Genomic DNA, 26,657 nt, shown 5'->3' with positions numbered 1-26,657 from the left:
AGCAGTTGTGGGGCTGCCGCTGCCACCTCCGGCTCCCATTGCGGACCCCGCCGGGCTATCCACCGGCTGTAATGGGAGAAGGCAGAGCTGCAGCTGGGAACTGAAGGGCTCCTTCCCTTACCCCACAACCGCTGCAGACTCCTAAAGGCATCTCCAGTTCCCCGCTCAGCATCCTAATGAACCGCAAGGGCAGCTGGGACCCTTTGAGGCAGCAACCATGGAGACTCAACCCCCACAAAGAGCAAATCCCAAAGCAATTAGCTTTGCAAGGCTCGGCCGGGCTGGTGGAGGTTCCACATTCCTCGGTGGCTGTAAAGCTCTTTACTGGGATTGTTTTCCTGCGTGAGCCCTGCCCGGGGTACACATAGTGGCTCCGGCTCCCAGCACCTTTGGTGCATGCAATAAAAAATCACTCTCACGTTGCCTTTGCTCGGGCTGAATCGCTGCGAGTTCATACACTTCCCCCAATAGAAAGCAAAAGGGATCTGAGACAGAATTCTTGATCCAGGATCCTTTACAATTCCTGGAGGACATTTTTGGAAAGGGAAGGGTTGTATTTACTTTGGCAGCTGACTCTGCTCCTATATACATATGCATGGAAAAACTGCACTCACCTACTGTTTCCAAGGCTTCCTTGTCTGCAGTGCACCAGCCCAGGTGGTAGCCGGCGGCCCCCGGACCTCTGTTTGGAAATGGCACGTGGAATTGGAAGCTGAAGTTTAGATCTCTCCCCAGGGCAGCCCTGGAGGCTGCTGGCCCTTCCCAGGAGCACTGGAGGGGATGCAGCAGGCCCGGAACTCATCGCAGCTCAACACAACCAGAGGCAGGACCGTCCCTGTGATGCCCCCAAGTGCCCCTACCACCCTCCTCTCCTGGCATCTCTCCCCACCTGTACCTCCAGCCTTCCCGTGGCTGCTGTGATTAATTCACTGACAGTGGGGTTGGAATAAATCCACTCATTGGCACGTTGTAAATTCATCATGTGCTGGGGACACACAGTCCAGCCCACCATAAACACCGCTGGCTACGAGCTAGTAAACCTGCCTCCAGAGCTGGTGGGTGAATGGAGTCCCTGGGTCCTGGGGGCTGCTCCAATCCGGAGCTGGGGTGACCCCACAGCACCCAGCTGTCTCTGAAAGGAGGTGGTTCAAGAAAGGGCTGTCAGGAGCAGCCCAGCTGCTGCTGTCACCCTCCCAGTTTGTATCTTTCCTCCCTGTGCCATTCCTGCCCTGGTGGTAGGGGTCCATGCTCCTATTAGTACTGGGGACCCATGTGATGAGGGCAGGGTGCTGCAGCCTGTCTGGGAGCTGCCCAGAGCACACAGAGGAAGTTTGTTACCCTGGTGTTCTGCTGAGCTGCTGAAATGTTCAGGCAGTAAACTAGTTGTAAAACAGAAAAAACAAAAACAAAAACAAAAACATTTTATTATCCACCAAACAGCTGCTGCTTCATTTTATGGGGGTCATTATCTGAGGAGGTCAGGCTGGCAGAGCAGAGACAGCAGCCCAGGTCTTGGTGGGCTCCAGGCTCCTGGCACCCCAGCTCAGCTTCTCCATCCCCCAGTGCCACAGGAGGCGCAGGCAGGGAAGGGTACCTGTGGCTTTATCAGCTGCACAATTGTTGGGGCTGTCAGCAGGTTGCTCTGGGGAAGGGGCATGGGGGGATCCACCTGCAGGGCCAGACAGTGCGTAAGCAGCTGCCCAGGGGAGAGCAGGGAGCAGGCATCAGGGCTGGTTCCCACCGTCTTCCCTGGGAAAGGAAGCTGGGGCAGAGATCATCTCTTTCCCAGAGGAAGCCAAGTGCTTGGGATGTGGCACTGGCACAGGTTGCAGATGCCATCCTGGGGGGCTGAGGCTGCAGCAGCCCCAGCACTGCACAGAGCCTGCTCCCCCTGGAGAACTGAATGCAGGGCTAAGGGGCACCACCAGGGATGATATCCCCATGGAGGCATGAGCATCAACCAGGGACAGACAATCATGTGGACATGCCAGATGTTGCCCTGCTGCTCCCTTTTCTCGTTCTCCATCCCTTGTGCCCCCTTTGCCCATTCTGGTGGGGGCTGTGTGCTCCACATGGGCCCATTTTAGGGACCTGGAACATGGATTCTTCCAGCACTGGGGAGGGGGCCTGGGGTCTGTGCCTGCCCAAGAGCTCTGGGCAGCTCCAGCCTCTATGAAATAATTTGTTATTTTAGTTGTAAAACAGTAAGTGGCCCCTTTCCAGGAGGAGAAGGGAAAAGCCAAACAGCCCCACTCCTGTTAATGACTGAACCAGTCATACAGCATGGGAGCAGGACTTGTCTCCCCTGTGCCCCCTCTGACACCCCTGTGCCCCCTCTGACACTCCTGTGCCCTCTCCATTGCCATGGAGGAGCATAAGGGCAGAGCTAATGATTGATTACCAGGGCTGCCACCTCTCAGAGGAGCTGCTGTTCAGGGCCACAGCACTGCAGTGCCACGGGCTGCAGGGACACAGCCTGCCTTGCCATGGTTTTCATCACAGGCTGCCGAAGATCCTCTGTTTCAGAGGTAACAGTGGAGCTCCAGTGTGTCCAGTACAGCACCACTGCCCGAGCCATTGCCCAGCTGTGGCTGTCACCAGGATGTTCCCAGGCACAGCAGTGAGGTGACAGCAGCACAGCATAAGCCAACCAAAGCTGTCACAATCTCTAACTCTTTATGCCCCATGTTGGATGCTGGGACAAGTTTCCCCATCTGAGTTTCAAAGGGGATGGGAAGTCCCAGGATGGAGGTGGGGATGAATGGGATTGTGTTGTTCCCTAGGCCAGGTGTGGGTGTCGTTTGCTTCTTGGCATCTTCCCTGCCCCCAGGGATGGGGACACCCCCTCCTGTTGCTCTGAGCAGGAGCCCTGGGGTGCAGCAGGGACTCAGCAGGGCCCTGCTCAGGGATTTTTCTCCCCAGCAGAAGCAGTGCCTGCTCTGAGTGCTGGGAACAAAGAACCCAACCCCATTTCATCAAGGTCATTCCCAGGATCCCAGGGATCTTGCAGCGGTGCTGGGGCAGCCCAAGCATCACTCCCAGAATCTGGCAGCACCATGTGGAAGGCTCCAGGGCCATGCAGGCAACACCCTTTCCACTGTCAGGTTAAAGACTCGAGTCCTCAAAAATGCAAAAAATGCACCGGGAATCAAAGTTGGCCTGAAGAGTTTTGATCTTTCTGCAATTGCTGCAGGATTGCTCTAAGTGCATCCAGATGGTTTAGACCACACAGACACAGCACCCACCACCATCGTCACCTTCATCCACCCTGTCCCACCCCTTCTGCCCTGCTCCTTCACCTCAGGGGCTGGGGGGATGTGCCAAGGGGCAGCGCTCAGGGACACAGCAGGTTGAGCTGCATGTCACTAGGGTCAACCCTAAAGGATGGCAGTAGGGTGATCTGTCCCCTAGGGCTGGTGGCTTGTCGTGCGGCCCTAAGGTGGCAGGGCTACTGCCCCAGCTTGTACCTGGGGTGAGGAATGTGACCTCCCATTGTTTTGCTAAATGTAATGGAGACCTGAGCACACTGTAGCCAAACTTCAGAGCAGCTGCTGAGAGGTGATGCTGAACTGTGTCTCAAAACCACTGGCTTTGTCCCCTTGGCTCTGGCACAACCCCTGCACAGCTCCTCAGTGTGTCAGGTCCCTGCCTGGCTCTGTGACTTCACTATTTCAGTGATCATTGCTAGTTCCAAAACTTCCAAGAGGAAGGAAGATGGTCGTGGTAGTTTAGAATACATGAGGGTTGTGCCTACAGGAAGCTGAGGCAGGGCAGACCTGCACTTATTCTGGTGCTTTTACTGCATCTCAGAGCTGAGGAGGGAAGGATGGAAGGGTAGATGAAGGCTGGCAGACACCCTGGCCTCGAGTTGTTCCCCAGAGATGTTTGGTCCCAGCTCAGGGCATCTGTTCTGGCCCCATCTTCCCATCCTTCCTTCCTCTCTTCCTGCTCCCCAAGATCTGATGAGCAGGTGATGCTAAATCAGACAAAGGCTCATTCTCATCCACCAATCACATTACTCATGCTCAGAGCCACAGTGGGAACAGGGCTGGCGAGGCAGTGCAGGTGCTTGGATTTGGACAGCGGTGCTGGAGTGGGCAGAGGGGCACAGGCAGGGCTGGTGGTCCCTCCTGCCCATGTGGGGGCCCCCAGAGCACACTGGTGCTGGCAGCGCTGACCCCGGTCTCACTCCTTGCAGGAGGGGGAATGTATTTACCCAGAGCTTGCTCCTCAGGGAACAAACCTGTAGTGGCTTTTTGTCAAAAAGCAAGAACATTTCTAGGCAGTTCAGAATTTCTTTTCCTGAAAGCCAGTTCCCAGGAAGGAAAACATGTTTTGGCCAAAAACTGATGCCCAATTCTGAGTGGTTTAGCTGAGAACAGAAGATAAAGTGTCAGCAGCGAGAGTGCCTCACCACCAAGGACACCAGGTCCCCCCGTGCAGGGGACCCGGGGCTGTGCCCCAGCTGGAATCACCCCAATGACAGCCCAGCTGTCAGCGTAGGGCTCATGTGGTACGTGGTGGGGATGCTCCCAGCATCCAGCATGTTCCTCTCCCATCACCTCCCATCACCTGGAGTAAGGTCCTGGTCCCATCCCTGCTGACCTCCTTGTCCCCAGTCCCAGCTGACACCCGCAGGCCGGTGGCTGTGTTCCCCCTCCCCTGCACTGCCCACCAAACTGAGGAAGTCACAACCGCAGAGCTCTTGAAAGCATTTTTTTGGTGGAGACCACCGGTACTGAGAGATTAAAATTGCTGTTGTTTCTTCCATTACTCAGCTTTCCTGAATTATGGGGTGTAATACTCAGAGAGTGGGAATAATTAGGGGAGAACAATGGCAGGCTTGAAGGCTTAACTACGCCTGTGTGGTACTGCTGGCCAGGCCAGCCTGCTGTCACATTTCTCTAGGCCTCCATTTTCCACAGGCTGTGCCAAGCCTTTTCCACCACGGTACCCGCTCTGGCTTCCTCATTCCTGGAGATCTGCTCCCCGGAATGTCCCGGTTAACACTCAGTTCCCCGGCTGCCAGCCAGCACCCACAGCACGGTGCTCTGTGCCCTGCCCGGCGGGGATGCGGGAGCCTGGGGGATGCAGGAGTGTGGGACAGAGGGATGCTGAACCCTGGAGTAAAGGGATGCGGGAGCTCAGGGGATGTGGGAGTGAGGGAGGCTAGAGGGATGCAGGAGGCCAGGGCAGGCCCATTGCCTTTCTGTCCCCTCCAGACTCCTCCGCATGAGGCAAGCAGAGGTCCCACCAGGTCATTTCAGTGTTCCATGCTCGGGGAAGCCACTGGATTTCTCCCCTTGGCAGGGAACACCCTCCAGCTCCTCAGTGGCATCTTGCTCAAGAGCCTTCCCAGCAATGGCTCGGCGCTGCGGGGCCTGGGGAGCAGTGACAGCCCTGGCCGAGAGCTTGGGCAAGAGGCCACAATGCTGGTCCCAGCCCCAGGCAGTCACTGGCTCCAGCCGGGGCATGCGGGCAGCTGTGGGGGGCTCTGTGCCTGCCATGGAACGGGGACAAGGAGCCACAGCCCAGGGCAGAGCCAGCCCAGTGCCTGGCAACTTCTCCCTGAGCTCTTGGATGTCAGCGCTAGCGCTAATTAAAATAAAAGCAATATTTTTTTGCTGTAAAAAGAGACATTGTTCTGGCGAGCACTTTCCCCGAGTCAGCTCCTGTGTCTGTGTGACAGGCAGGGAGAAGCCAACAGGATCCTGGGGCTGCAAGGACCGTCTGGGGCTTTGCTTCATTCGGGGAGGGGATTGGTTCTGAATTTTCAAACCGTTTTCTCGTTTCTCTATTAACAACTATTTGGAAGTCTTGACTGCAGCCATCCCTGGTCATCCAGGCATCTGGTTCAGTCCTGCTTGTGGTGAGCCACTTGCCATAGCAGGGACAGGATGGGGTTGGGGATGGGATCAGGGCTGGGGGATGAGATGGGATCAGGGACAGCTCATTAGGTCTCCACTTTAATTAATGTTTTATGGGCAGGTGGCTCCCCTTGAGCTTATCAGAAACTTGCTCTGCTCCCAGAATTCCTGGTCTCTCAGGAGCTCCTGTTTTTTCTCACAGTCAGTCTCAAGACTTCATTTTTCTGCTGAAAAACAGCCTGAGTGGAATAATATTTTAGTTATTGGGCACTTCGAGGAAAATTTCCATAGCTACCAATTGGGATTGTGGCTAGGATGGGAATTCACTAAAACCTGAAGTCAGTCATCCCACAACCCTGTACCCAGTGGTCCTGAGAGACACCCTTTGAGCTCTCCTGGGCAGCAGCAGCTGTGCCAAGACCTTGCTCAGAGCAGAATTCCTCTTGGAGCTCATCCTGTCTGTGATACCCAGAGGACCAATGATGATGGTGGAGCCTGGGTTGATGTCCTGCACCACCACTCTGGGGCTCTACCCTTCACCATTGAGAAAATGCATCAGTGTGAGTATTTTGCTGAACTCGAGGGGAATTTTTCACAGGTCTGTTCCTTTGTGCAAGCTCTTTATGTCCCAGTGTGTGCACATTATAGATGTTACTACTTTAGACTGATAATTCAATTAGAATGATGTTTATAGAAAATACCATTCAAGTCATTTTGTATGAGTTAAATTATTGAATTGATCAAGTGCTGCTATAGCTGTGTTAATGAGGTATTATTATGATTAAGTGTTGGTAAATCCTTTAGACTTAATCCACTGATCCAATCTGAGGCTAAATTTAGTAAGGGGATCCTCTCTGTGCCTGGTGACTCAGCTTGGGAGTGTCCTGTACCCCCTTGCATTCCTGACTTTTTCCTCCCTTCCTTTTTCTCTCCACATTTCCATTTAAATCATTGTAGACTGTTTTTAATCCACTTTTTCTTGGTGTGATTTATCTACACCATAGGAAATAGAGTGACAGAATTATATCAAACTTGCTTTTGCCTGTGATTCAGCCCCAAACCCCTCATTAACCACAGGCTCAGGGAAACAGCCACCATTCTAGAGGCTTCCTTACTTGGAAGCCACAATTAAAACTATTTTAAAAGAAAACGAACATTTCTCATCGAAATTCCTGCCTCTCGTTGTGGGCCAAGGCTGCTCAGCACCAGCAGCTTTCCGAGCTGCCTCTGGGCAAATCCACCATGCTGGGCTCTGGGAGTCCTGGCTGCAGCTGGGAAAATGGAAATTTTCCTGTGGAAATTCAGGAAGGCTGGAGCGGCTTCCTCGGGTCCAGCGAGCACATGGCTCCATTTGCTGTCTCTGGGCAAAGCCGGTGCCTGAGCTGTTCCCATCGCACGGCTCCCCGGCAGTTTTGGGGGGATCCCGGCTACCCCCTGCACCTCCGGCAGCTGAGAGAGGCTTCCCGAGGGAAGCGGAGCTGCTGCTGCTGCTGGGACCGCTGTGCTTTGAATTATTGGGGTTTGGGGCTGTGGAACGAGGTATGGGGGACGGGACTGTCCCACTCGGGGAGAGCCCCGGTCATGCCACGGGGCTGGGAATGGTGGCGTGGCCGATGTCACCCTCCTTCCCTGCGACCGGATCGTCCCTTCCCATTGCAGCTGCCACTGCCCAAAGGGCCACACAGAGCAACAGAGCACCACGGAGAGCCGGGACCTGAGCAGGGGCAGGAGGACACTGAGATGAGTCCCACCCTGCATGTGCCTCTGGTGGCCTGTCTGTGCCGGAGGAAGGACGATTCTCCCTGCGTTTCCCTTCGCCCAGGACTCAGCAGCCGCCTCCGGCGCAGTGTTGGCTTTCACAGGGCTGGATCCGCTCCGCAGCCGGGCAGAGCGTGGGAGGAGGGTGCCGATCCCGCTTAGGAAACACAAAACAATAAAAGAGGAACAATGGAGCTTCCTTCCCGTCACCCCAAATACCAAACGCCACCAGAATGTGGCTCAGCTCCGAGCAGCGCTGCCGGGGCTGCTCCTGTGCCCCCGGACCCGAGGGAGGAACTGCAGACACCTCCTCTTCCGCGCCCTGGCAAGGGATGCTGCGGGAGGGCGTGTGCCAAGGAGCATCGCCAATGGTCTGCCCTGACCCGCCGCTGCTGCCAGAGGCATTCCCAGCTTTGCAAACTGCGTTTGGGCCAGGGTAGGGGGTGCAGCGTGGCCGTGCCTTGCGAGGAGATTTTGTCAGCTGCCTGCACTTCCAGGGTAGCCAAACACGTATTGCAGCCGGCCCAGGGGCCCACGAAGGGTTATAAAAACATCCAGATAGTCAAACTCACCAGATCATTATCAGCCAGGGAACATGTTCTCATGGATTTGGTGCCTGTGTAGGGCCAAGCATGGGGAGATGCTCAGCCAGGTTGGTCACAGCTGGGCATTTGTGGGGAGCTGGGTCCACACCTGAGTGGTACTCACATCCCGTGTATCCCACAGCTGGATGTGGCAGGCGCTTAGGACACAGGGCCAGAGCCCCCTGAGGGACTGGTACCTGCCTGTCCCTGCTGGCTCCTCCTGCACTTTGGCTGCTTGGGGCCACCAGCACCGTGCCAGCCCTGCCAACAAGCCCCATCCCTGGTGCACGAGCCCTTGTGGGTGAAACATCCTTCGCACAGCCTCAGTGAGTGCCCGGCACCCTGGCCAAGCACATCTGGCTGAAAGCTGTGGGAGCTGCCCCAGCAATGAGGACACCAGCCCGGAAATGCCTCTTTCCCAGAGAGATTCTCTTGTCCCATGCAGCATCCCCTCCCAGCACCGTCACTGGCCTTTCAGCAAGTGCTGGACTGTGGGGTCTGGACAGTGCCCAGGGGTGTCACCCACCCTGTTTTGGGTGACAGAAGCCAAGCTAGGAGCTCTGCTTCCTACTGGAGAGTAGAGAAGGGACCACCTGGCTCATGGCTGGTGAAAGACTGGGGAGTGTGGCTGGAGCTCATCACCAGCCAGGAGCAGTGGCCAGGTTGTCCAGGTTTTCCAACACTGGCCAGGCTGTCCCCACTCTGGGGACATAAACTGGTTTAAACCCTCACCCTGGACCCTGTGAGTCACACATTGACCTTCAGCTCCTGCCAGTGCGCTCCATCAGGACACCAGCCAATGTCTCATTTTCCTGCAGGAGGGGGACAAAGGCTGGAAAGCTCCTTCCACCTCTGCAGGCACTGCAGCAACCAAAGCTCTTCCATCCTGCTGCTGTGCGAGCCTGGGATGTGGTTGGTACATGGTGCTGTGGCCAATGCCATCACGGGGTGCTCAGGCTGGTGATGGGGGGGCTCACCCCAGGCACTGGGGTCCTGCAGCGCTGCTCTCCGGCACCACTCCCACCCCATGTCCCGCATTCCCCCCTCGACTTGTTGCTATTGTCATCTCCAATATCACGCAGGGATGTGAGAGGCTGGAAGTTGCCTCTTTTCCTGCCAGGTTAAATCGCTCACTAGGAATGTCTATTATTCCCACAAGTCAACTTTCCCCTCCGCGGTATGTGTCAGGGGTCAGGGCTGGCACCACATGAAAGCGATGGGTATTCAATAACCGAGAGCTGTGGAAAGGCTTCAGTCCAAGCCCAGCCACGTTGGGGTTTATTGATGCAGATGCCTTTCCCCATTTGTTTCCTATAAACAGCACATGGTAATATTTAGTAGGCTTCAAACAGAGCTTTTTGCATATTCTCCCTTGTCTGCAGCGAGCTGCTCAGTAGTAGACAGTTTTAATTTTCTTAATGCAATTTCTGCTTTTTGTTCTTCCAGAAGGTCTGGGCTGGTTTTGACCCTGTCGCCCCAGCAAATTACTGTAATTCCCAAGGGGCTGGGAGCAGGAGTCCAGGATCTACTCTCTGAAGGGGTGAAGACAAGGGGTCTCACTCCCCGCAGACCCTCTGGGACAGCCTCAGGAGCCGGGTGCATACTGGGACTGTTTGGGGCTGCCCTGGCTGGCTCCTGCTCCTGGCCAGGCTGGCAGCACGTGGTGCTTGCCAGCTCGAGAGAAAAAAACCCACATTATTGCAAAAGCTGCCACTTCCTCATCCTCAGAGCTGGAAGAGGTCGGGGCACAGCCCTGGGTGCTCAGTGCCCAGGATGAAGTGTAACTGCAGGGTGACCCTGGAGCAGAGATCCCACCAGAGCAGGGCTCCTGGGGAGCACTTACACAAGAAAGTGAAGCATGAACTGCTCCTGGAGAGAAGCCGCTGCTGTTCCTTGTCTCCAAGCTCCTGGCAACAGCACTACATGTCTGATGCCAGCCATGGAGCCACATCAAGCTGGCAGCAGAGGAAGCTCAGATGCCCCTCCAGGTGATTTTTTGCCACTGTAAATGCCCACAGAGTCTTGGCTCTGCAGCAGCTGCCTTGGGCTGGTGGCAGAGTCCCAGCCACTGAGCACACAGTGGATTCACAGACGCCAAGTCAGCAACACTGAGTGTCTCCTCCCAGCCCCTCCATGTGTGGAATACTGGGCAGGTTCTGCCAGGCAGCAGCTTCCAGGCCCACCAGCAGCCAGGAATTCTTGGTGCAGTGCTACTGTCACCCTGCCAGCCCTGGGCACCCCATCACCATTGTCACCCTGCCAGCCTCAGGCAGGGGTTGAGCCCCTGCTGCCACTCCCCACCAGCACACAGGCAAGAGACCAAAGAATTGACACTGTGATTCTTTTAATGCAATTGATTCTAAAATGCAGCTGTAAAGTGACTTGGAATGGTCAACAATGAGAAATAAGGGATGGTTTTGAGCTCTGCACTGTGACCATGCGGCACCTCTGCCACCAACACCCACCTGCCACCGCTAGGCCACTGCCATGCCTCTGCTCTTACAGCCACTCACTGTTCCTTCACAGGGCACATGTCACACAGGACATCCAAAGGACTATTTGGGGCCAAAAAAGGGCAAGACATCCAGTGCCAGATGACCCAACATTCCTCCAGAAAAGCCAAAAAAGAGTAGCACAAGCAGTGGGTTGCTTCCTCTCACCTCATATTCGGGCATCAACCAATGCAGATTCCGGACCTCACAAAGACCTTGAGGGGCTGTTGTCTTCATGCTACATAAAGTGATTTGGGAACCCAGTGCCTGACTGTTCTTTGGCTCTGGGTGGTAGAGGAAGCTGATGTTCCAATCTCTTGCTTTTTGTTATCTAATACTTCTTTATGTATTTATTTTTGAGAGCAGCAAGTGCCACAGGTCAAGTTATTGGGAAATTCTACTGAACACTAGTGAGAACAAACTCAGGCACTGCCCTCACACCATGCAGCCTTTACATTCCCAAACAGAAGAACAGAACCTGAAATGCCTTTAACACCTAGCAGGCCTCAGCCTGAGTTTGGTTCTCACTCTGTGACTCCCCGTAGAGCCCTGGGCTGTGCCCACTGTGGAGCACTGGTGCCATTTTAGCCACTCTTTCTCCAGGTAAAATAGTTCCTACTGCTCCACTGGAGTTTGACCTCTCCCCTCCCAAGAGGCTTTCTGGGGGAGGGAGACTGGAAAGGCCATTGGATTCCCAGATTTCTGTGGTGCCCCCTGAGCAGAGCAGCCCCCACCCTGGTGCCAGCACTCCAACAGCTCTCCCCAGTCATCCCTTTGGATCAAGCCTGCATTTGCCAGCAACTTCAGAATCAAGTGCAGGAAGCCAGTTTGATCTACAGAAACACTACACACATCTCCAAACACCTCATTTAAAGAAGGGCAGGGTTTAGCAGGGAATCAGTGGGCTCTTGTAGCTTGGTCTCCAATTCTGGCCATCTGATACCGATGCAGATGTGAAGAGATTGGAACTCTCCTGGAGTCTGAGCAGTTGTTCTCACACAACCCAGGTCGCAATTGGAAACTGAGCCTAGGAAACCCCCAGAGGGAGGGAAAAGGACATCAAATGATGAAAAAGCTTCAGAATGAACCTGGGAAATAAACACCAACCAGACAATAATCTTCTACAGAGGATCAAAATGAGAGTAGAAGAAAACAACATCTGTGACAATCAGTGAGTCTGTCTGAGTGTGCACAGGCAGAAGATCTCTATGGATCTGTGAGGAAAGCTAATGGCCAAACCCAACTGGTCCCTCCAGTCCCCAGGGAGATGGGGCTGTGGTTCACTCTTCCCCAGCTGGAAGGTTGTCTTCAATCCTCCTGATGAACTTCATCCGTATTTCTGTGACGCTGTCGCCCTTCAGGGTGTCCTGGACAAACTTCACATCGACAGCCATCTGCACCTAAGTGAGGGAAGAGTAGAGAGAAGCTGGTAACTCCCTCCTCACAGCAGCTTCTCCAGGGATTGAATGACCCTGGAGCACCAGCTTAAGGGCTCTAAGGGCATGACATGACACACAGGGCTCGACACAGTCCTAAATTTGAGACACAGCTGTTCTCTTGTACTGAGCAATTCCCAGCTAGGGCTCACAGCAGTTGCAGAGTGAGGATTTTGGAACTTCATATAAACTCAGGGAGATACTACCAGTGCTTGAACTTGGCTTGAGAGTTGAAGGGGCTCAGGGACCACCTCTGGACCTCAGCTGCCACACATGACAGCACCCAAATGCTCCTGCAGCTCTGCCCTTCTCCTGGGAATGCGTTTCAAGTCCAAAGCAAACCCAGAAGTCAGGCACACGAGACAGAATTCAAGCATCTGCTGACACTTGGCTATCCATATACCCACCCCAAGGAAGACAGAGAGAGATGTGGCTCACCATTTCCAGGGCACCTCTCAGCACCCCACAGAGCAGGTTGGAGTAGATGAGGGTTGAGTGGTTGTCAGGGAGCTCCACAAAGTCCACCAAGGGGTTATTTTCCAAGATCAGGGAGAACTCATCACCCCCAGGGCTCCAGTTGGTGATGCTCGGAGTGATGCCCAAGTACATCTTAAATGCAATCTATTGTGGCAAACAAGAGAAAGAAAAACAGGTGAAGCAACAGCACAGTGTTGATCTCTGTAAAATTATTCAAGGGGTTTGCAAACATCTCTCCTTTCTTCCAGTTCCCACCAGCCAGCAGTACTTGGGCTAAAGCTTTTTTTTCCCTCCCCAAAATCTTTGTCAGACTCTCATAACCGTCCCATGAGTATATTCCATCCTCACATGCAAAACCCCAAAAAAGCCTGACAAAGCTGTGCTTGGACATTTACCTTTGCAATAACATCTGCAGTTTCACGGAAATCATGGCATCTCCCAACGTTGGAACGGGCCAGGAAGTCCTCAATGAGCCGGACACCGATGTTGTAACCCCTGTGAAGGGACAAGAGCAACAGCTTTAGAAAGACAACAAATATTTATAAAAGAAGAAGATAGTGAAGAAGCAAAGTCTAATCTGAGAAATGACAGTGTTAAATAACTTCAGCCTGCCTGGATTTTGCTGCTGGAGCAGCACACAGGCATGTGGTCGTGATCCCTGCTGTGATCCACGCAGTGATCCCAGCTCCCACACAGTTATAGCACAGCAGATCCACTCCTACTTGTGCATCCACTCACATTTTGTCCAGCTGCTTGTTGACATCATCGTCATTCTCATAGTCCTTGCAGAGCTGGGTCACCAGGGCGCCATACGTCAGCGTGAACAGCTCCGAGTTCTGTGCACAGGAAAAGAGACTGACCCACTAGAACCTGCCCAGGCTCCGCTGCCTCCATGTCCAGCGCCGCCACCATCGACACAGAGGGGAACCGGGACCTGCTGTCTCAAAGGAATCTGGTGCTTAATAAGGAGAGATCCCAGCTCCAATTCTGGCAACAACTTCATTCTCCTTGGAACAGGGCTTGGAGGAACCCGGTCTACTGGAAGGTGCCCCTGCCTTTGGTAGGGGGTGGAACTGGAGGAGTTTTAAGATCTCTTTCAACCCAAATCATTCTGGGACTTTGGGAAAGAGATCAACACCTCCTGGATAGCTGGAGGTGCCATGCCAGGGTCCTGAATTTACCTCTACCACTGGCCTAGAGCTGAGATCTGACTCAAACTCTTCCCTCTGTTTCATGAACATGCTACAAGTGGGCAGTGCCCATTAGGCTCCAGCTCTGGTCTTTTCAAGAGACCCAAAATGCTCCTCCAGTCAGGGATTTATGTAATTCTGTACCACGAAAAAGGACTCATCCGGAAAAAGTTTTCATCTTAGAAAATTGTCCAGGCACAGAATTTGCTTCACAGATTGAAATCAGCTCCTCAGACCCATAATAGGCTCAGGGAGGACAAACCCAGGCCAGCTCAGCATTCATGTTCTGCTGTGCATATCCACTCTAGGACTGGCCAGGACCAAAGTCACTCATGTTTTCTTTGCACAATTGTCAGATTTGCAGAAAAATTGGAAAAAAGGAAAAGTTCTCTTCTCCCAGCCACTACCTTCAATCCTCACCCTTAAATGATGTCAAAGAGCATTTTTTGGGAGCCACTAAGTCAGACCAGGGATTAACGAGGTCGTTACAGGCTGCAGAACAAAACTCTGCAAAAGGAAGTGTTTTGGGGAACAAACAAACCCCCAGCACTGGTTTCTGCTGTCAGTTTTGGCATGCAGAGGGATCACAGGGGCTGACCTGGGATCTGTCACCTACCATGAGCTGCAGAGAGGCAGAAGGTGAAATGAATGGCAAATACCAATACTAGAGAATGAAAGCAGCAGCAGGCAGGGAGGGAAAAGAGACAAGATCAGAGTTAAGTGACAACACAGATCACCATAAGTTCACACAAAGCCACAAAAAACACAAAGAAAACACCCCCAAACAAATAGAAATTTGGTTTATAGAGGACACAGGGAATTCCACCTTGTCTTGTTCCTGGATTAGGAAAAAACTCTTCCCTATGTGAGAGTGGGGAGGCCCTGGCACAGGGTGCCCAGAGAAGCTGTGGCTGCCCCTGGATCCCTGCAAGTGTCCAAGGCCAGGTTAGAGCAACTTGGGACAGTGGAAGGCGTCCCTGCCCATGGTAGGGGGTGGAATGGGATGAGCTTTAAGGCCCCTTCCAATCCAAACCCGTCTGGGATCCTGGGATTGCCATTCACAAGGACAAAATGCTTCAGGTATAAAAACAACCAGTCAGGCTGCTTGGAGCTGCTGCCCCACTTTGGATCTAAAGAACTGACATGTTCTTTGGGGGTTTAACTTAAAAATTTGCTTTTCTTTCAAAAAACTAAAGGTCAGGCAATTCACATCATCAGAAGGACAAGGTGGACATTCCTTTGGCTCAGCTGGAGTCAGAGACTTGGCAGAGAATTTAACAGACATGCAGAACAGGTAGTGTTGGTTTTAAGGGTTTCAGTTTTAGTAAAGACGACTGGAGAGGGGATGGGGATGGATGGAGAGAATCCAGCTGTCTCCAGCCTGAGGTGCTGTCACCGTGTGAGGCCATGGCAGCGTCACCTGCCACCATAAGCCCCAACACACCCGGAGCTGATCTCACTTATTGCCAAGACATTGTTATTAAAGGCAACTGAAGCTGTTGCAATAAGGCAAATTCCTAAATTCAAATTTGGACAAGAAGTTTTTGTTTTTATCCCATTTGATGTAATAAAAAAGCCCAAAGCTTTCCCAGTATTTTTATTATTGGACACTGCAGAGCAGTGTACACTCTTCACACTATGCATCTGTTGTATGGCTACAGAAGTGTCAGAACTCCAGCGAATTAACACAATTCTTTACATAAGCACTGTATTTAAGGAGCTGAATCCCTAGAAAATAGTCCCCTGGGGTTGGAGAGGCAGGAGAGGGCAGCTAAGCCCGACCCAGCCCCTCCTCAGGCCAATGAGGGAGAAAATCCCAGGTTTTACTTTTTATTACTTATTTTGCATTAAAAATTAATGAATTCGACCTGTTTTGACCCAGCATTCGAGCTCAGCTCTGGAGCTTTGGGCTCCATCTCTCAGTTCCTGACTCAGCCGGGCGGATAACGCGGAATGAGCTGGCGAGGGGAAGCGAGACATGCCAGGGAAGCGTTATGGGTGCGAACTCCCCATCAACGGGAGCGCTCGGTGCCGTGATTGCTACTCGGCCCCGCCGCACCGGGCCCGATCACCCCCGTCCCGGGCAGGTTCCCCGGGAGCCCCATGCCATGCGGTGGCCGCGCCGGCCCCGCCGTTACCATTTTCTTGCTCTCGGTGCCGCGCCCGCCCTGCCGCGACATCGTGTCCGCCCAGCCCGACCCAGCCGCTCCGTCCGCCGCAGGGCACCAAGGGACACCCGGGGCACCGCGGGGCACCACGGGACACGCAGTCCCCACCACGCCGCCGTCCGCGCTCCGCCTGCCCGGCTGGACTACAAAACCCAGACTGCATCGCGCGCCCACAGGGAGCACCTGTCCAGCATCACGTGACCGCCGGATATCGACCAATCCCGGCGTGTAGGGGGGGTCAGGTGATGGCCGCGGTCGCCGCGAGGGGGCGCTACCGCCCGCCGCAAGCGTGGCGCTACCGCTGTCGAGGCCGCGCTGGGCCCAGCCCGGCCGGGGACAGCCGCTCCCTCCGCCTCAGGTCCCGGGACAGCCGCTCCCTCCGCCTCAGGTCCCGGGACAGCCCGCTCCCGCCGCCCCGCGCCTCACGTCCCGGGATAGCCGCTCCCTCCGCCTCAGGTCCCGGGACAGCCGCTCCCGCCGCCCCCCGCTTCATGTCAAAATGATATGTGGATAGAAAAAGAACTCTATAACTCGCAGAGTAGTTATATGAGCAGGTATGAATTTATTTAGCACTGAGGCTCATGGGGGATATCTCCTCCAAAAAGCATGCACACCTTTTTAGGTTTGGCTTTCTCCTTTTATCCTTTACAAACTAGGGTTGCCCAATACGCTTAATACATATTCATTTCCTAACCCCGCCTGTCCTTGCTTCATATTACAATTAGCTCCACGCCCCTTTGCAGCTGCACACTGGTCGTTTCTGGTCAGTTCAGTGGTCGTTTGGGGGGGTCTTTGAGATGAGCTCAGCAATTTTCTCCTTAGCTGGACTCTTGTCTTTTCGCACGTGCCTCTTTCAGTCTTTTGACCACCTTTTAGACTTTGAATCCGTTCCTTCTGGCTTAGGGATCCAAGGAGTCTCCTTATCCTGTGGTGCCTCAGTCTTTGCATCTTGTTTGTGTGTTCTAGCTCTTTATCTTATCTTGCAGTCTGACACTTGTCCTGTTCTTGTGGAGTAGGGTATGTTTTTTGTCAACTCCGCCCTTCTTTTAGCCAAGCATTTCTTTATATTTAATTCGTAATTTCTACATTTCAACGGGACAGCCTCTCTCCTCCGTTGAGCGCTTGGCAACCGGCACAACGAACGATGTGTGCGGGAAGATGCCGGTTGGTGTCCAGGCGCTGGAAAGCGCGAGGGCTGCAAGGAAGGCGAATAAGGAAGGTGCTTTGCAGCCACAGCTCGTGCGCGAAGCTTTCAGACTGCAAGAGGAAGGTAGCTGCCGCTCGCCCGCTTGCTGAATAGACGCTAGCTGTCGTCTGGAAGAAGGTCAGCCACGTTGTCCTAGTTTAGGGCAAATTTGGGAGGAAAACTCCAAGTGGGTGTTTCCCCAGGAAAAAAAATTCAAAGGATCCCTCCCTCCAACGGGTCCGGGGGAAAAAAAACCAAACAACTACCTTGGAGAGGAGTGGAGAAACCTCTTTATTTAACAGAAATTGAACAATATTAAACCGTAAAAGCTCTCGCTGTTCGACGGGATGGCAAACCTAGGAAGAAAAGTCCTTTTCATGTGGTGTAGCTCAGCTCGCTCAGGTTCTTCTCAGTCCCTCCAGCGCTGGATAGCGCTGAGGCGCAGGCCCTGGTGAGCAACAGGCGTGAGCTCCCGGGATTTGTCTGGGAGTTTTTCAGTCCAAAAGAGGTTTGCACAGATCCAGGAAGAAATAAGGGAAAGCAAAAACAAAATCCCAGGGACTCCTCTGCCTCAGCTAGCTAAAACTAACTAAAAGGCAAAGAGAAGCTCTCTCCCGCTGTCTGTCCCTTCTGCAGACACCACAGTCCAGGAGTGGGATGTGTGGGAGTGATGTTTTCTTTCAACACAAACTGAGCGCTTCTTCTTCTCCCCCACCCCGCCTTCGCTCTCAGAGCCAGTCTTAAAAGCACAGAACTTCATCTAGAACATAAACCTGACGATTGGGGATAGCAGTATCATCAAGTCACTCCAGGACACACAGCTTCCTTGTGCTGCTACCTACTGCTCTTGCTGCTCTCTGCGGGAACTCTTGCGCTTTCCCTTAGGCTCGGAGATGCAGAGAAACGCCCTGTGCAAGGCAGAAGCCTGCCACACCAACGGTGTATGAGAGTGGTGCAAGTGCATGTTTGCCTAAGTGGCAGGGGTCAGCTGCACAAATATGTGTGGTCCTGGCGCACGTTCGCCTCCGTCGGACGCAGTGGAAAAGCTTTGCGCTTGCACCAAGACCAAGAAAGGCAGAAGGCGGGACTGCGGAGCTCGGAGAAGGTACACCGCAAGAGGCGAGCCTCTTTCGGCACAAGCAGCGTTCCAGAGCGCTTGGCAAGCGGCACAACGAACGATGTGTGCGGGAAGACGCCGGTTGGCGTCCGGGCGCTGGAAAGCGCGAGCGCTGCATCAAGTCCCGGGAGAGACGCTCTTGCTGCCCCCAGCCTCACGTCCAGGGTGTCTTCCGGCAGAGTGCAGTCCCTGCTTGGCCGGTGGCTGCTTGGTGGCCTCGGTGCTGCTCTATATAGTCAGTATGGCTTCCTGCAGGCCTCCCCACGACCCCCCAGCCCTGGCTCATGTTGCTGAATCAATAATTCTTCATGACCCGTCAGCAGAGCATGGGTCTCACTGTGCGAAAGGGCCTTTTCCCAGTACACTCGGGGTCGGCTTTTGCTCCCATCTTGGTCCCACACTGCTGCCTTGGAATCGGAATGAATTGTGGAGTATCCCAAACTGGAAGGGATACACAAGGATTATGTCCAACTCCTGTCCCTGCACAGGACACCCCAGCCATCCCACTGTATACCTGAAAACATTGTCCAAACACACCTTGATCTCTGCCAGGGCCGGGCCCTGGGGACCCTGTTTCTGTGCCTTCCTTGCCCAGCTCCAGAAGCTCGGGAAGGCTGATTCCAGGGGAAAGGGCAGCTGGTGTCCATGGGTGGATGAAGCAAGCCCTGTGCTGGCAAGATTGTGCAGGCTCAGAGCCTTAGGCTGCAGCTCAATGTGTAACACAAGCAGGTTTCCACCCTGTGAGGCCTGCAAATGGCCCCACAAGAACAGGACAAAGGAAGGGTGTCACAGAAACTGGCCTGGCTTGGGGCTGAAGGAGCTGCAGGGAATATTTCCTGGGACAACTCAGCTTCCCCTAACCCTCCACAAGCCAACATGGCTCCCGATGCACCAAGTTCTACTCCCACATAGACTGTGCCTGGCATTGTTTACTTATTCAATTTATTACTTGATTCAATCTCCTGTTGTTTACGTATTTATCCCATTATGTCTTTGTCCCGAACCTGTCACTGAGTGAATGCTGAGCCCTGACCTGGCTGGGGGGGTGTGCCGGGGGCAGAACATGCTCTGGGTACAGGGGAACCCCCCCACTTCTGCTGGCTGCTCAGGAATCCAGCAGCTGGGAGCTGGCTTGCTGTCACCACCGAGCAGGAGTGTGGGGACCAGCTGGGCTGCGGTGACCTGCTGGCATTGCCTTACATGGCTGCATCCCCGGGACACCGCCAGCTGCGAGGCACTGGGCCTGGCACTGGAGCGTGGTGCAATTCTGGCCTGGGGGGCTGCCTGCAGCACTTTCATTGTGCCAGTGAGCTGATGGCACTCTGTGCTCCCTGTCTCCAGCTCTGCAGTACCAGGTCCCCTCCTGCTCCCAGTCCCAAATGCCACCTTGTGCTCTCCACCACATTAACCCCAGTGTGGTGGTAGCTGATGGAGGTCACTGAATCCTATAACACCCTGAGTTGGAAGGGACCCACAAGGACCACGGAGTCATGCTCCTGGCCCTGCACAGGACACACCAACAATCCCACCATGTGTCTGAGAGCACTGTCAAAATGCTACTGGAGCTCTGGCAACCTTGGGCCTGTGCCCATTCCCTGGGGAACCTGTTCACTGCCTGATCACCCTTCGGGGGAAGAACCTTGTCTTAATATCCAACGTAAGAAGGCACCGTGTCCCTGGCGACTGCAGAGGTCCCTGGCAGTGTCCCTCTGTGCTGAGCTGGGGGGCGTGAGAGGACATATAGGGCACCCGCGCTGGCATCTCACTCCGTGTCCTGCAATAACGCCCAGGAAGCACACGGAGATCCTTCCCAGGTGGAGCCGTTACTGCTCCCCGGGCAGGGGCCGGCTGCAGCCGAGGGCACTGAGAACCGGTCTGACGGCGCCGGGCGGCTCTGCCGGTTCCCGCTCGCACACGGGATGCTCCGGGAGACGGGTGGAACCGAAACGCCGCGACGGGGCCGGGCTGCGCGGGGCTTGGGGCTCGTCGCCCCTCGAATATAGACCCGGATGCACGGGGTGAATCTCACAAATCGGCCCGGGGGGCGATGGGGACCTGACAAAACCCCGGGCACCCCTGAGCCGTCCGGCCTGCCGCGCTCCGCCCCGTCCGGTGGGCGCAGGGCAGACTGCAGCGCGCTCCGCCCCGCCCCGCCCCTCGCGGGGACCTCGGAGCGCCGGGGCCGAGCCGGGCCGGGCCGAGCCGTGCAGATCCCGGCAGCCGGGCCGAGCCATGCCGTGCGGGGCTCTCCCAGCAGCGGCGCTGGGGCTGCGGGTCCTGGTTCTGAGCGCTGCGCTGGGCGCGGGGGCGGCCCGGGCTCAGCCGCCCCCCTTCCCTTTCTGGGACCCCTCGCTGTCCTGGCAGCGCCGCCTTGACGACCTGCTGGGCCGGCTGAGCCCCGCCGAGCTGGTGCTGCAGGTGAGGGGGCGGCGGGACCCCCTCGGGGCTCCCGCGGGACTCCTCGCTCAGCGCCGCTGCCCTGCAGGTGGCGAGGGGGGGAGCGATGGGGAACGGCCCCGCGCCCCCCATCCCGCGGTTGGGCATCGCGCCCTACAACTGGAACACGGAGTGTCTGCGGGGTGACGGCGAGGCGCCTGGGTGGGCCACGGCTTTCCCGCAGGCCTTGGGGCTTGCTGCCGCTTTCAGGTACCAGCACCGGTGACCGGGGACCGAGGGTGTGGGATGGGACCTTGTGAGACAGGTCCCCCCTGTCTTGCCTACGCCACCCTGACACCGCTGTGCTGTCCCCACAGCCCTGAGCTCATCTACCGTGTGGCCAACGCCACGGCCACCGAGGTGAGAGCCAAGCACAACAGCTTTGCTGCTGCTGGCCGCTACAGTGACCACACCGGGCTCAGCTGCTTCAGCCCTGTCCTGAACATCATGAGGCACCCACTGTGGGGGAGGAACCAGGTGCCAGCTTGGGCGGGTGATCCCCGGCTGGGATTGGGCCACAAAGGACTGTGGCTGACCAGCTGGACATGACCATGGCTTGCCAGGCTGCGGGAATATAGGGACAGGACTCCCAAAGGTGACCTGCCTGTGCCCTGGACAGGAGACCTATGGGGAGGACCCGTTTCTGAGTGGGGAGCTGGCCCGCAGCTTTGTGCAGGGGCTGCAGGGCCAGCACCCCCGCTATGCCAAGGCCAGCGCTGGCTGCAAACACTTCAGCGTGCATGGAGGCCCTGAGAACATCCCTGTCTCCAGGCTAAGCTTTGATGCCAAGGTGAGTGCAGTGGGGCAGGGGGTGTTAAGAGGGCAGGCGACAGTCCAGATGCTGACCCCACTCTGCCATGATGCTTTCAGGTGCTGGAGCGGGACTGGCGCATGACCTTCCTGCCCCAGTTCCAGGCATGTGTGCGTGCTGGCTCCTACAGCTTCATGTGCAGCTACAACAGGTGTGGAGAGTGGCAGGAGCCACATCAGCTGGGCTGCCCCTGGCCAGTGCCCCGTGCTCCTGGCTGCCCCATCCCCTCTCCAACAGGATCAACGGCGTTCCTGCTTGTGCCAACAAGAAGCTGCTGACAGACATCCTGCGTGGCGAGTGGGGCTTTGATGGCTACGTGGTGAGCGATGAGGGGGCTGTGGAGCTCATCATGCTAGGGCACCACTACACACACAGCTTCCTGGAGACAGCAGTTGGTGAGCTCACAGGCTGGGCATGGGGTCAGTCCCCAGGCATCGCACAGCCATGACGGGAGTTCTCCTTTCTCCCTGGCATGGCAGCCTCAGTGAATGCTGGCTGCAACCTGGAGCTCTCCTATGGCTTGAGGAACAACGTCTTCATGCACATCCCTCAGGCTCTGGCCATGGGCAACATCACATTGCAGGTAAGCTGAGGGGAGTGGGTTCAGGGGTGTGGGCAGAGAGCCTGAGCTGTCCCTGCCAAGCACAACTGTGGTGTTTGGGTTGTGGTCTCCACAGATGCTGCGTGACCGAGTCCGGCCCCTCTTCTACACACGGATGCGGCTGGGGGAGTTTGATCCCCCAGCCATGAACCCCTACAACTCCCTGGACCTGAGTGTAGTGCAGAGTCCCGAGCACCGCAACCTCTCGCTGGAAGCTGCTGTCAAGAGCTTTGTTCTCCTGAAGAACATGCGGGGCACACTGCCCCTGCAGGCCCAGGACCTACCTGGCCAGCACCTTGCGGTGAGCCGCTGCAAGGTGGCAGGCAGGGGAACATGCTAGGCTCCACACCCATGGTACACAGGTGTCACAGGTTTTCTGGTGCCAAGCCTCACCTTTTGCCCCCTGCAGGTTGTGGGTCCCTTTGCTGACAATCCCCAGGTACTCTTTGGGGACTATGCACCAGTGCCAGAGCCTCAGTACATCTACACTCCCCGGTGAGACAGCATAGACCCACCTCATGTCCTCCTCTCCTGGTCACAGTTCCCCTCTGGATACTGTCCAGGGCTGCTGCTGGAGCTGCTTGGCCCTTGGCTGGTGGCCAGGGCAAGGGGGCTGTCCCCATTGGGCCCCAACCCTGGGGCACAGCTGCCCCTGTGTCCTCTGCTCTTCCCTGGTGCAGGAGGGGGCTGGAGATGCTGGGGGCCAATGTCAGCTTCACAGCGGGCTGCAGCGAGCCACAGTGCCAGCAGTACTCGCGGGCAGAGCTGCTGAGGGTCGTGGGGGCAGCTGATGTGGTGCTGGTCTGCCTGGGGACAGGTAGGTGGCAGCAGAAGGGCACTGGGTTGGCACTGCCAGGGGAAGGGGAGTGCTCTGGGAGAGGGGGGATGCCCATGAGCCATCTCTGAGGCGGTCAGTGCCTCTCTGCCCTGTCTGCCCAAAGGGGTGTAAGGGGCTCTCCCTTGGCTGTCCCCACCCAGGGGTAGATGTGGAGACAGAGGCGAAAGACCGGAGAGACCTGTCCCTGCCAGGACACCAGCTGGAGCTGCTGCAGGATGCTGTGCAGGCGGGTAGGGGCTCTGTGGGACTTCAGCTCGCCCAGGTGTTCCCATCCATGGGACATGCCAGGGCCATCCCAGCAGTGCCACTACAGGGCTCCCAGTGACTGCCACTTCCCTGCAGCTGCTGGCCGCCCCGTCATTCTGCTGCTGTTCAATGCGGGGCCCCTGGACGTGAGCTGGGCACAGGCACATGACGGTGTGGGGGCCATCCTGGCCTGCTTCTTCCCTGCCCAGGCCACTGGCTTGGCCATTGCCAGGGTATTGCTGGGTGAGGCGGGGACAAGCCCGGCTGGCCGGCTGCCAGCCACTTGGCCTGCAGGCATGCACCAGGTAAGGCCAGGGCTGCTGGTCACCCCCTTAGCCCTTCCCTGCCTTGGTGGCTGCAACAACTGGGGGATGCAGGGCTGATTCTTGCCTGTGCCTGCCCGGCTCTGCCCTGTTCCACTCGCCCCTTGTCCCACAGGTGCCGCCAATGGAGAACTACACCATGGAGGGACGGACATACCGGTATTATGGGCAGGAGGCCCCACTCTACCCTTTTGGGTATGGGCTGTCCTACACCACCTTCCGCTATCGGGACCTGGTGCTGAGCCCCCCAGTGCTGCCTGTCTGTGCCAACCTCTCTGTGTCTGTGGTGCTGGAGAACACGGGGCTGCGGGACAGCGAGGAGGTGGGCACAGCTGCTCTGTACTGAGCTGGCTGTACGGCGTACAGATGTGCCCGAGCTCCTCCCTGCAGGGGGACTGCTGTGGAATCCCATCGTGCTAACTCCCATCCCTCCGTGCAGGTGGTGCAGCTGTACCTGCGCTGGGAGCAGTCATCTGTGCCGGTGCCCCGCTGGCAGCTGGTGGCTTTCCGCCGTGTGGCGTTGCTGGCCAGCCGGGAGGCCAAGCTGTCCTTCCAGGTGCTGGCTGAGCAGCGTGCAGTCTGGGCACAGGACTGGCGCCTGGAGCCTGGCACCTTCACCCTCTTTGCTGGTGGGCAGCAGCCGGACCAGAAGACACGGGCGCCCTCGGAGGTGCTGAGCGCACGGTTCAGCGTCACTGGCACGGCCCGACCCTTACATGCATGTTAGCAGCATGGCCACGCATGGTGGCCACGGGGTGCTGGCAGAGGGAAGAGATGTGAGGCACCCCGTGTGCTGTGGGCAGCGTGGTGGTTCTCTGCCCTGCAATAAAGTGCTGGTGCTCCTGGCAGCTGTGTGGGGCCTCCCCTCCATCCTCCCTGCACAGCGCTGACATTTCCCGGGAGCAGGACCACGCTGCTCTTGTCCTGCTCAGTGCTTTCACCCTCCTCCCATGGCTGTCCCACCCAGAGGGGCTGCTGCAGGCCCACATCCTGCCCGTGCCCCACACCGACCATGGGGCAGCGGCCGCCCGGACCTGTGGCCACACGTGCCTGCGCCTCCCACTCTATTTATAGCTGCCGGGCTGCTCCGGTGCATTCCCTGCACTGAGGGAGCGGGTGACTGGCAGCCTGGGAAGCTCGGAGGGCAAGGGCTGACCCTTCTCCTTCCGAAGAAGGATCGCCTTCCCAGGCAGGATCCAGGGAGTGGGAGGGATGCTGCAGGGAAGGGGGCAGAGATGCTGTGTTTGGAGCTCTGGCCCGAGGGACAGATCCAACCCTGCAGCAGCTCGGGGGCTGCAGAACAGCCCTGGGATGTGATTCCAGCAGCAATGCTGGCAGGGAGACGGAGCTGGGCAGGAACTCTTCCGGATGGTGTTGGAAGACTGTGATCTCCTCCAGCTCCGAGGCCGGAGGCCAAGGTGGGGGTGGCGGGGAGTGCATGGGGCTGCCCAGGCCTGACCCCATGACATCAGGACACTAACTACAGATGCGGCTTGGGATAATTACAGACCAGGCGCGAGCTGTGGCAGGGCAGGGCGCAGCCCGCTGTGGCTCAGCCCATTTCTGGCCCATTTGTCACTGACACCCACGGGGGGTTGTCTTGCAGCAGCTGGGATTTGCCATGGGCTGTTGCGTAGCCCCTTGGCAAGATGCTGGGGTTCTGGTTGTTGCCCTGACATGCTGCTGGTGGTGGGTTCCTGTTGCATCCATCCACCCCAGGACAGGACACAGAGACAGACACTTGTCCCCAGGATCCTGTTGGGTCACTGCCCCACAGCTAGTGGGAATCAGCTGGAGTGTTTTGGGAACAGGGATTCAGATCAGCCCTTGTGGGCACTGTGTCACAGAGCAGCAGGGTGGGAGCAGCCTGGGGTGAGGGGCTGAGGACAGATGTGGGAGCAGATGGAAACAGGTGGGATGGGATGTACCACACATTACTTTGCTCAGAGGTGCTGGTAGGGTTTGTTTGATATCCTTGTCCCTGTTTGCTCCCAGACTTGCACAGTGTCAGCTCCTGCTGGCAGGGCTGAGCTGTGGCTGTAGTTATCCTTTGACTTTGGGGTGCTGATCACTTTGGGTCCCTACAATCAGTGTCAGGACCAGGTGTTGGGGCCCCGGGGTGTAGCTCCCTACCCAGACTGGCCTGATGAAGCCATGGTGTTGTTGCACCCCACGCTGCAGGGCTGAGGAGCACAGGGAGTGCTGGGGCATGCAGCAGCCAGGGCTGGGTGCCGTGCTCATCATGAGCTCATCGGATTTTCCATCAGCTCAGGGAGAGCAGCTGTTCCCAGCACCACAGAAATGGCGGGGCTGGACCCAGGAACCCCAACACAGTGGGGCTCTGCCTGCAGCAGAGTGATCAGTCAATCCCTCCTTGTATAAGCCCATCGACTTGCGGGGCATTCACAAGCCCTCTCATGTTGCACTGCTGGAGCATGGCCACAGGCCCTGTACACCCGTGGCTGCCCCTTCCTCACCATGCCTCCTGCTCCAGACTCACCCCACTGCGGGGAGGAGGACCATAGGACATGGCTGGATCCAGTACCAGGCTGTCCTAGAGCCTTGAGATGCTCATCTGCTCCAGGTGATTCTGTGGGACCCACAGGCAAAGAGGCTTTGAAAGCCACCCATAGTCACCCTTGGAGATGTCATGGAATGCCTCCAGTCCTGCTCTGCCAGATTCCTTCTGTGCCATGGAAATATGGGGCTGTGGGGCTGCTGCAGCCCCATGGAGGATCAGCCATGCAATGGGAGTAGGGTTGTTCCCCTTTCCTGTCCCAAGCCATAATCCTGGCTTTGTGAGTTCGCGGGGACACTACACTCCATGCCAACCTCCTGGGGTGCCCAGCTCCCTGAGCTGGGGCTTGGCCATGGAGCATTCCCTGGTGGGGAGTCAGCTGGCAGGTGAGGCTCGGGGAGTTTTGGGAAGCCTCTGCTCTGTCTGAGCCAGGTGAGAGGGTGCAGGGCTGGAGGCTGTAGGAGGGTGATGACTTTAGGGTGATTTGGGGTATAGAGCTACCCCTGCAGCATCATAGAGTGGGGCCACCCTGTCTGCTGAGGAGCTCCCCATCCCTGAGTCAGGGGAATGCACTTCCAAGGGAAAGGGTTGGGATTTCGGTAAACCTGT

General features: G+C 56.5%; 2 protein-coding genes across 4 annotated transcripts; one reads left to right on the top strand and one right to left on the bottom strand.

Moving 5' to 3' along the window:
• Positions 1-10,536: 10,536 nt before the first annotated feature.
• Positions 10,537-16,155, bottom strand: TRAPPC3 (trafficking protein particle complex subunit 3). 2 transcript variants are annotated; one of them, XM_086863214.1, is made up of 6 exons: positions 15,943-16,103; positions 14,421-14,468; positions 13,353-13,450; positions 13,010-13,109; positions 12,576-12,758; positions 10,537-12,101 (listed from the first exon to the last, which is right to left on the bottom strand). In XM_086863214.1, exons 1-6 carry the CDS (start codon positions 15,982-15,984, stop codon positions 11,982-11,984), a joined length of 591 nt encoding a protein of 196 aa, XP_086719340.1. In that variant the 5' UTR covers positions 15,985-16,103; the 3' UTR covers positions 10,537-11,981. The 2 variants fall into 2 exon arrangements, with proteins under 2 accessions (XP_086719340.1, XP_086719339.1); XM_086863213.1 differs by lacking the exon at positions 14,421-14,468 and having other exon boundaries at positions 15,943-16,155.
• A 48-nt stretch (positions 16,156-16,203) lies between these two features.
• On the top strand, positions 16,204-24,378 carry LOC111944486 (uncharacterized). Of its 2 annotated transcripts, none has more exons than XM_086863689.1 (14): positions 16,204-16,526; positions 20,761-20,921; positions 21,029-21,188; positions 21,331-21,501; positions 21,582-21,673; positions 21,760-21,917; positions 22,002-22,105; positions 22,200-22,424; positions 22,533-22,618; positions 22,804-22,940; positions 23,102-23,191; positions 23,304-23,512; positions 23,646-23,852; positions 23,970-24,378. In XM_086863689.1, exons 2-14 carry the CDS (start codon positions 20,779-20,781, stop codon positions 24,255-24,257), a joined length of 2,070 nt encoding a protein of 689 aa, XP_086719815.1. In that variant the 5' UTR covers positions 16,204-16,526; positions 20,761-20,778; the 3' UTR covers positions 24,258-24,378. The 2 variants fall into 2 exon arrangements, with proteins under 2 accessions (XP_086719815.1, XP_023802989.2); XM_023947221.2 differs by lacking the exon at positions 16,204-16,526 and adding an exon at positions 20,045-20,693.
• The last annotated feature ends 2,279 nt before the right edge of the window (positions 24,379-26,657 follow it).

Source organism: Cyanistes caeruleus, chromosome 26 (genome assembly GCF_971803275.1).
Source record: "Cyanistes caeruleus chromosome 26, bCyaCae1.hap1.1, whole genome shotgun sequence".
NCBI lineage: Eukaryota > Metazoa > Chordata > Aves > Passeriformes > Paridae > Cyanistes > Cyanistes caeruleus.
The sequence above is the reverse complement of the archived record's forward strand: the minus strand, read 5'-3'. Positions and strand labels throughout refer to the sequence as shown.

Coding starts and splice junctions, on each gene's coding strand:
- TRAPPC3 (XM_086863214.1), bottom strand. CDS start 15,984: ATGTCGCGGCAGGGCGGGCGCGGCACCGAGAGCAAGAAAATG. Junction 14,469..15,942: donor GCACCGAGAGCAAGAAAATG/GTAACGGCGGGG, acceptor TTCATTCTCTAG/TATTGGTATTTGCCATTCAT. Junction 12,759..13,009: donor CTGCAGATGTTATTGCAAAG/GTAAATGTCCAA, acceptor TTGCCACAATAG/ATTGCATTTAAGATGTACTT.
- LOC111944486 (XM_023947221.2), top strand. CDS start 20,508: ATGCCGTGCGGGGCTCTCCCAGCAGCGGCGCTGGGGCTGCGGGTCCTG. Junction 22,425..22,532: donor TACCTGGCCAGCACCTTGCG/GTGAGCCGCTGC, acceptor TGCCCCCTGCAG/GTTGTGGGTCCCTTTGCTGA. Junction 23,513..23,645: donor GGCCTGCAGGCATGCACCAG/GTAAGGCCAGGG, acceptor CTTGTCCCACAG/GTGCCGCCAATGGAGAACTA.